Below are 9,745 nucleotides of genomic sequence, written 5' to 3' on the forward strand. Positions count from 1 at the left end.
TATCGTTTCATGTCTTTTGTACTGCTCCTCCTCCTCCTCCTCCTCCTCCACTGCTCTGTCCCTCCTCGCTCTCCCTCTTCTTCCTCAGAGCCCGTGGAGGAGCACCGTGTGGCCCAGTTGTTGAGGCATTTCTCCACCGACCCTAACCTGGGCCGCCACCTCTCTCTGGACGGGGCGCTGGCCCACCACCTCCACCAGTGCTCCTACCACCTCCGCCTCTTCCGAAACTGGCTCATCTCCGGCCAAGACCCCCTAGAGTACCTCTACGGTCAGCCCCTGGCCCCGCCCTCCTCCGCCCCTCCCCCTCCCCAGCCTCACGCCCCGTTCGGCGGCTGCTGACGGTTCAGTCGGACTGTGCCTGCTCTGTGGTTGACTCTCTGCTTTGCCTCGTGATGTTTCTGCATGTTGCCTGTTTCTGTCGTTATGCGGACTGCAAGCTGGAGTGGTGTGAGCTTTTTTGGGGGGTTTCGGGCCATTTTTTGCGACAGTTATTCCTCCCCCCTGCAGTGGCGTTAGTAGCTTTTCCCCCCTCCTCTTTCTCCAACTCATAAACCATCAACATTTAATTCTCTTATTTTTATTTTTTGAAGGATCAGATGTTCTTACAACTTTATGGATTCATAGATAACAATTGTTTACTCAGAGAAAACTGAGCTACTTTACAGCAATGCCCTGAATTCACCTTTATACGGGCGATAAGGATACATAACATATGATAACAACCACAATAAAATGTTTTAAAAGTCCATAGAAACATAAAACTGGCAGTGATGTCTGTCAGGACGGGAAACAGCAATATTATTAAATAAATATATATTATTACATAAAAAAAAAAAACAAGTGAGCCATGAATAGAGGAAAAATAACAACAACAGCAATAAAAACAGTAAAAAGACAAATGAAAAGTTAAATAAAAATCAGACAAGTCTGTCATCAATGAAGGAAATACAACAACAGAAATAAAAACAATAAAATGTAGAAAATGAACAAGTAAAATTTTACTGAAACAAGATATGAAAAGTAGAGCCAAAACGACTTACTACAACTAAAGTTTTCACTCTTTTCATCTCACTTAACTCAATTTTTTGCAGCAAAAAGTATCCAGGGGACTGAAAAAGCAACTGATTTTAATAATATAGCAGGCTACTAAAAAATGTATATAATTAAAAACAAAATACTTGCTTCCATGTATTGATACTATATTGCCATGCAAAATATCTATTATTGTAAAGAAATAATAAAAATATAGATGTGTACAAAAAAAATCTCTATAGCCTATATGAAAAAAATCTAGATTTTTTTTTAGAGAAATCTTACAAATATTTGTTTGGGTACAGGATTTTTTTAATACAACAAACAATGGGTTTGTGCAGAATTTTGGTAAAAAAAAAAACCAGAACATTGTGAGGCATAAATCTTGTCCATTTAATACTTTACAGTTTTAAATTTCCCACTTTGTGTTCTGGTCTGTCCCACTTTCTTTTCTCCTCTCTTTTTTTCTTAAAAACAACACATACACTATTCAGACTCACTGTCATCAAGCCCCATAACAACTACTCATTTATCCTGAATTTACTAGAAGCATTTTCATCTAATATACTGAGGGAAGACACACTGACATTACCGTTTTAATTTGCAGGCAGTAAAACAGCAGCGCACCTCATTTTCGTTTAGTCAGTGGAGTTTCAGATTGAGGCCGCTTCGATGTAAAAAAAAACAACAACAAAAAAAAACGAAAATCTATCTTGGCAGGAAATGTAATTACTGCAGCAACAGACCGGGGAGCAATAGTTTGATAAAATGTCAAACAATAAAAGAAAAAGCCAATAATAAAATCTGAGCAGAGCGGTCAACAGCACACAGACGCTGCAGCGATCACACGGCACGTCACGCGTGTCTGCAGCCCAAAATATCAAACTCTCTGCCACTGATCTAAATCAGGAAACTTGATTTAAGCCGCGTGTGCACGGGACCACTTATGTTACCAGAAGACCTCGTGTGTTGTTGAAATTTGCACGGCATAAACAAAGTATTTTACTTATATTTACTGACATTATTCCTCAGATATGATCGCAAAACTCTGAATGCTACGTAATAACTGTTGAACCTGGTGACAGAAAGAAAAATGTTCTGTACCGAAACTTGTAACTTCAACTTCTGGGTCTGTCACAAATTGCTATCAGATCCAAAATACAGATTACAAATACAAATATGAATGTTTTGAGCGTCACAACACTGTCTGGTTTAAATCATTCTGTCTGATATAAGGCTCAGCGATATGGCTCTAAAATAATAAAATATCGCGATATATCATTATAATATCGCAATACACAATATATATCTTTGTTTTTAAATGTCCTTTAAACTAATGTTAACAACTAAAATACAAAATTATTGAATGAAGTGCAGTTACAGTAAAGTTAAATGAAGTACAATAAAGTTATAAAAGTCACAATACTGTCAAATAATAAAGTTTAATACACTACTGTTGCAATATCATCAATAAAATAAGGTTATAAGTAAGTTAAATAAAGTGCTTAATGAAATTTGAAAAGTATTGTTATATATGGCGACAAATGAACATATGTGCAGTTTCAGTAGAAACTGGGACACTCAATTTTCATAGTTGATTATTTCAATAATAATCGAAGAGGATGGACAGGTTTCGTATTTTTTTAATACATTTAAACGGTTAATTAGTAAATTAGCAGTTTTAAAAATTGTCTATAGCCTTTTTAAAATAATTGCAGTTTGAATATGTTACACATTTAGTTAGAAATTAATTGATCAAATTTATTTTAAAAAACACTGAAACTGCCACCCTTTCATCCTCGTCAATTATTATTGAAATAATCAACTATGAAAAAGTGTCACAATTTTTATCTTGTAGAAATTGCACATATGTTCATTTGTATAATTTTATAATTCAATAATTTTGTATTTTAGTTTTTAACATTAGTTTAAAGGACATTTGAAAATATCAATATATATATTGCATATTGCAATATATCCTTAAAATATCACAATATTATTTTAGAGCCATATCGTCCAGCCGACTGAAGCCTTTTTAAATAATTATGGTTTGAACATGTTACACATTTAGTCATGAGGCATGTATTTACATTTTCTAAGTAAGCCAACCGTCGTCGTTTGTGAGGCAGTTTTACATTTTTTCGGTAAATTTAGGTAAGAAAATATTGAATCACGGATTTGTGCGTAAAACGGGTTAAGCACACATTTGTGTGTACGCGTCGTTTGTGAGTGAGGCCCACTGAGTTTAATAGAAAGAGGAGCGCCTGTAGTAACGACGAAAAACATACTTTTGGGATTTCTAAATAATCTTGTGTACTGTAACTCCGCCCAGTCCGACTGAGCTCTGAACGTCGCTGCAGGTCAGGTTTTGCAATGTTTCCATGTTTTGACTTCAGAGTTACAAATGACTGCGTGCATCATATCTGGAGGATGAACACATTTTGTTTCTCTGTGCAAAACACAGCACGCAAAACACACACGAGGGGAATTTCTAAATCACATGACGTCCCCCGGTGACTCCCGTCCTGTGTGAAAAGAGCTTTAGGCTGAATTTTAATGTGGCAAAATGCTGCTCTGCTGTTCAGACAACAGTGATTATCGATACTGATAACGAGGATTTTTTAATTTTTTTTATAAATAAAATGTTTACTTTCTTAAACGAATCATGCCGGCGCCAAATCTCTCAGGTATCCGTGTTTATTCAGCAGAAGTGAAACAGAAACACGTACGTTTTCAGCACAAACTGCACATAAATCAACATATCGCAGGCAGCGTCATATTGGCAGCCGAATATTCACACGTTTCAGAAACAGGCTGCTGCTGACGAAGCGGCGTCATCTCGTCTGCAAGATTAAAGTGTTTTATTTTTAAATACATCTAATCAAAAGCTTTAATGTTTTCATAAAGGCACACGAGCTGGTGTTTGACTCTGAATGCCCTCTGTCCCTCCTGACTTTAACCAGCATGTGACTCCTGCCTGTGCGCCCTCACACCCGGTGCAGATCAGCACAGTAGAGAAGGCGCTCGGAGGTTTTCAGGCGGTCGAGGCGAGCTGCGGTTTGACGCTTTGTGATTGGCTCTGGTGAAATGCGGCTTGGTTGTGAACTAACAGTGGATGAACTGCTCTGGATGGAGTGTGTAGGAGCTGAGCTGGACAGCTGCTGGTAGAGCTGCGGCGTGCGTCTGACTGACCACGAAGGCAGAAGTTATTTTTCAGACCTGCTTGCTTTTTGCAAACGCAGTGAGATGTTTCCAGATGTGTAGATTTGTGATAGTTTGATTTGTCGTCTTGGCGTCCAGCATGGTTTTTTTTGCAACATGCCTGCGTGGAAAGTGAAGGCTGGCAGGAGTTTGCAGCGGGTCAGGGAGCGTTCAGACACAGGAGCAGGATGTCAGCGTGCTGAGGTGAAGTTTAGGGTGGCGGTGGTGTCGGGTGTCAGCTGCTCCTCCTCTGACTGCCTGATCTAACCGAGCGCTGATGTGCCTGCGGGCGCCGTGTCTCTCCTCTGCCGCAGGCTTCGAAGGCTGCTCGATGGTGCCCTCCATCTACCCTCTGGAGACGCTGCACAACTCGCTGTCGCTGAAACAGGTCAACGAGTTCCTCACCAGCGTCTGCGAGAGCGCCGGGGATCCGCACACCAGGACGACCAGAGGTCAGAAACCAGCACAATCACGTGATTCACTTTATAGAGGGGACACTCAACCAGCAGGAGGCCAGTCACAGCAGACCCACACAGCCTTCAGGATTTTAGGACGTTTATTTTGGACATTCGAAAATTGTAGGACATTTTTAGGATTTTAAGACATTTTAGGATTTTAGGAGGTTTATACAATTGTTGGACATTTCTTAGATTTTAGGATGTTTCTACAATTTTAGGATATTTCAAGGATTTTAGGACTTTTATTTTGGACATTCTAAAATTGTAGGACATTTCTTGGATTTTAGGACGTTTCTACTAATTATGAACGTTTCTAGGATTTTCGGACATTTCTCAGATTTAGGGACATTTCTTGGATTTTAGGACAGTTACAAGATTTTAGTACATTTGTAGAATTTTAGGACATTTCAAGGTTTTTGAAATGTCCAGGATTTTAGGACATTTCTAGGATTTTGGGACATTTTACAATTTTAGGATATTTTAAAGATTTTAGGACGTTATTAGGATTTTTAAAAAAATCTAGGATTTTAGGATGTTTAAAGATTTTAGGATATTTCTACAGTTTTAGGAAGTTTTGAGGGTTTAAGGACATTTACAGGATTTTAGGACATTTCTAACGTTGTAGGACATTTCAAGGATTTTAGGACATTTATTGGATTTTAGGACGGTTCTAACATTTAAGGACGTTTGTAGTATTTGAGGACATTTCTAGGATTTTAGGACAATAGGGTCTTAGCTCGGACCTCTGTCGTAAGTTGTTGTCGTAGGTGACTGTAGGTCGAGTGTCACCGCTGTACCGACATCGTGATCATCACTGAACTCGACCTGTGGCGTTTTCTCTGCAGCTCTGTCGGCCATGTTTGACGCACACAACCAGCCGTCGGTGGACTCGTACATCCCTCAGAGAGTCCTCTCGTCCTCCATCTCGCTCAGATCTCGTTCTGACAGACCTCCGTGGTGTGAGTATCACAGCGTCTCCTTGTTCCCACCAAGATTTGACATTTCTAGGTTGGCCTCGCTCGGCTGTCTCAGTTTCAGACGTCTGTGGATTATTTATGGAATACAAGTCGTCCGTTACAGCCGAACAGTTTTGACGCCGTCTGTGTTTTCTGTCGTCTTTTCAGATGAACTCAGTGAACCAACACTTTGGTCTTTTCTCCCAAATTAAAACTTATTGAGTTTGACTCCTCTGTGCTGTTTTTGACATTTGAAGCTAAATTAATCTCTGCAGTTGAGTCCATCAGCGTTTTCACGTGATGCTAGAAGTACTGGAAATTTAAGTTGGAAAATCAAGTAACTTATAAACAGCTCCTTTTTAGCAAACTTGATTTTTTTCACCTTTAAATGTGTGTGCCCCTTTGTGTCATTCTGTGTCCCCTCTCTATATTCTGAGGGTTTCTGCAGTCACGTGACCGCAGTGCAGGCGAGACTCTCAGCAGCAGTTTGTGACCTCAGAGCTGGATAATTGATCTGTTGATTTATTCAGAGATGATCAAATGCATTGATGGCAGGAACAGCTGCTGCAAGTAACTGCAACCTTTAGATTTCACTCTCAATCTGCTGCTCCATCTGTGTCCAGAGTACGCGCTGCGCTCCGGAAGTGTTGCCACGCACACCGAACGGTATATGTGTAGAGGCCAGTATGAGACACATGATGTGTTTTTTGAACATTAAAGCATGTAAACCTATTCTAGCAGACCCCCAAAATACAAATATGGCCCAGTAAGTGAGTATAATAGGGCCCTTTAAGTGCTGACCCAATCATGTGCAGGTACCAGTTGATATCGGTTCTTTTTTTGTCCCTGCAGACAGCAGCGGTCCTTCCAGCACCGTGTCCAGCGCCGGGCCGTCCTCCCCCACCACCGCTGACACCTCCCCCCGCTTCAGCTTCAGTGAGAAGATCGCCCTCACCCCTCAGAGCAGCGAGGAAACGCACTCCTCTCAAAACATTTCCACTCAGCCCTCTCAAGGCCTCGACCCCTCAAACCCCGCCGAGCTCCCTCTGACTCCGAACAACTCCCCGGAGGACGACGCCGAGCTCTGCGCCGTGGGCGAGCCGCCGCCTGAAGATCCCGAAAGCTCACCTGAAGGGCTGGAGATGGCTCTTGCTCCTGCCGCCATGGACGCCTGCAGTGTCGCGATTTCAGACCCCGGCCTGAGAGCGCCCTGCTCGGCGTTGGCGGAGCTGGCTCTGGCTCGGATGGAGGGTTACTGCCTCCCCGGCTCTCTGCCCGTGCTGCTGGAGCTCCGGGAGAGCAGCAGCGAGGCGGGCTCCAGCTCCCAGACGCCACAGTCTCCTGAGGGGCCCGACGAGTTCTTCGACACCCAGGAGTCGATGGAGCTGTGGACGGACAGTCCAGAAAACCTCCCCCACCCCGAGACGCCGCTGGAGGTTGGAGCCACTCACACGGCAGAGCCGTAGAGCGCGGAGCGGTCGGAAACTACTGCGGTTACATCTGTAACTCTGCAATCATCGTCCTCGTCAATCAGCAGAGACGTCGCTCTGCGTCACAGCTTCTCCTCCGGCCTGAAGACGACTGCGAGTCAGAACAAACGCTGATCCTCACGCTCGCCTCCCAGCCGGAGAAGCACATGACTTTGCCATACGTGCTGTTCATTGCCTTTTAAAAAGCACACTGGGAGCAAACCAGTGACACCACTGAGCCTCCTGGCAGTCCACTGGTTCAGTTCATCAGTCTGTAAAGAAGCAGGGAGCCGTTCGTCGTACGCTGAAGCTTTATTGTCGCTCGTCGTGCGCCAGCTCTATCCTTAAAGCTGCATTAATCAAGTTTTGGCCACTAGAGGGCAGAAACACCCAGAAACCAGCGTCAGGTCGGTCTGAAAGTCTTCAAGAGGCTGCTGAGTTTTACCACATGACTCAGCAGCCTCTTCTCAGTGGAAAATAACGACAGCGTGTCCCAGCAGAAAGCGAGAATCAGGTAGCTCTCCGTCCACACTGAATCCTTCAGTATGCTCCTCTGTCACTTCATGTAAACAAACACGTAGCTATCGGCTGTGTGCAGGAGATCAGACCAGAGATGTAAACACTAAAAGATGGGTGAGTAACCTGATTACTGTCTTCCTGCATTTCGTTGTCAGGCACAAACTTGGTCCGCCTCTGCGTCTCTCAGTGGGTTTTACCATTTCTCAACCAATGAAATGTATTCAAAAAATCTTGTGACTAAACCTCCTATCTCCATTGGATCCTTTTAAAAACGGCGTTTTTTTCTGATTCCTGAAAAATTGCAAAATCTTGAGATAGGAGGTTTGCACCCGCCTGCAGTGATCTGTATCGTTACTTTTATAGATAGAAAACATGTTTTATATTGTAATAATTATGGCATGTTTTCTGTAAAAATCACTTTTTTTCTTTAAAAATCCTACAAAACAATCAAAGAAAGAAAAATTGACAAAACATGCCTTTCAAACCCATATTTTCTCTAAAAATCATAACAAAATAAATACAAAATACAGTCAAAATAAAAAACATAAGCTCTCCCCAGTGCTTAAAAAATGACTCGACATGCACAACCCCCTCCTCTCTCATAACGAACAAACAGTCCCAACATTATATTTAAATATTCAGTTCAAATCCTGTTCTGAATTCATTATCTATATTATAAATAATATATATTTAAACAGCTGTTATATAGTAATAAAAAAGAACAGAAAAAGAGTGTCGATGGCCTTAAAATTATTAAAAAGTCATGAAATGTTTTGGTAAAAATGTGTATGAAGTCTTGTGACCATACAGGAAATTAAAAATGAAAAATGACATTTTTGTGATTCAAGTGGCCGTAAAGATATTGATTAATGGAGCTTTAAACTCTGTAAAATCTGTCTTGTGTCTTTATCTTCGGCCTTTACCCTGCGGACAGCTGCAGCAGTGAATTTTTTCTCGCTTTCGTAACATCTGCAGGTATTACAGGTATCAGGACGGTTTTGCGTCGTGGTATTTTCGTTGCTACAGGCTGTAGCGTTTCCGTCGTCAGTTTCAGGAAACGACGACTTCTAGACTTTAATGAGAAACGCAGTAACTGACTCGCAGCTCAAGACTGAGAAAATACAACCTGCAGCTCCTCTGCTCTGCGTCGTGTGGCGGCGTTCGTCGTGTGGCGGCGTTTGTCGTACGCCGAGCTTCTGTGGTTTCAAAGTCTTCATGACAGCCAGTAAACTCTTAACAAGTGCAGGTCAAAGTGTGTGTGCACTGCTTACTGCCAAAGTCCTTAAGCCTCATCCAAGATCTAATATAATCAGTAGGGAATGATAGAGAGAAAAAAAATATTTATTTTGAAATTGCAGCTTGAAAAAAAACGTAACTAAGAGAGGTCTGGTATTTTTGATACCCACATCAGATATTTAATTGTACCATAGCTATTGTATATTTTTTGTGAAATCACCTCATGATGTGGGAGAAAATCAGAGTTTTATCACTGAACAAACAGGAGGAGCTTTTTACATTAAATGTGCTTTTATTGTGCAGTTATGTAGCAGGTGTGTGTGTGCGTGTGTGCGTGTGCGTGTGTGTGTGTGTGTGTTAGGGTGGAGGGTTCACACACACTGGAGGAGTAATTCGTGTTTCCTCAGAGGGATTTCATGTTACATTGTGACGTACTGTAGAGTGAAGCACAGCTGACCCGTCGTCCGTCTGTCTGTGAGTCGCTCTGGTCGCTTTACTGTTCGCTTAAAGGGTCGATTCACTCAAATTACGAAAAAATAAAACCAGTTAATCACAAACGGCTACTGGTGGGCAGCCACGCAGATGGTTTGGGTTTTATTAATCCAGGTTTTGAGATTTTTTTTTCAGAAATGGGCAGCTGCAGAGTCTCCGTCAGTTGGGATTATTCAGTCCTTAATGTGACAGTTTGTACTCTTTACTTAACCCTTTGATACCTGAGAAAATTGGCTTGATTTGGCAATGAGCAACTCACATAAAAATGACCCGAAAAATAGCAAGAAATTCTAAAATAAATACATGAATAAATATCTAAAGAATAAAGAATAGAAAGAAAAGAAGAAAAAACAAAAATAAACCAAAAAAATCGGCATCAAGA

At 41.7% G+C, this 9,745-nt stretch overlaps 1 protein-coding gene across 1 annotated transcript in view; it reads left to right on the forward strand.

The window, feature by feature from the left end:
- ppip5k1a (diphosphoinositol pentakisphosphate kinase 1a) overlaps positions 1–8,055 on the forward strand; it is a 46,867-nt gene extending 38,812 nt beyond the window's left edge. Inside the window, 4 exon segments of the mRNA XM_042490139.1 lie at positions 89–268; positions 4,548–4,685; positions 5,537–5,650; positions 6,500–8,055. Coding sequence (XP_042346073.1) covers positions 89–268; positions 4,548–4,685; positions 5,537–5,650; positions 6,500–7,113 — 1,046 coding nt within the window. The 3' untranslated portion in view covers positions 7,114–8,055.
- Positions 8,056–9,745: the final 1,690 nt, after the last annotated feature.

Source organism: Plectropomus leopardus, chromosome 1 (genome assembly GCF_008729295.1).
Source record: "Plectropomus leopardus isolate mb chromosome 1, YSFRI_Pleo_2.0, whole genome shotgun sequence".
Classification (NCBI taxonomy): domain Eukaryota; kingdom Metazoa; phylum Chordata; class Actinopteri; order Perciformes; family Serranidae; genus Plectropomus; species Plectropomus leopardus.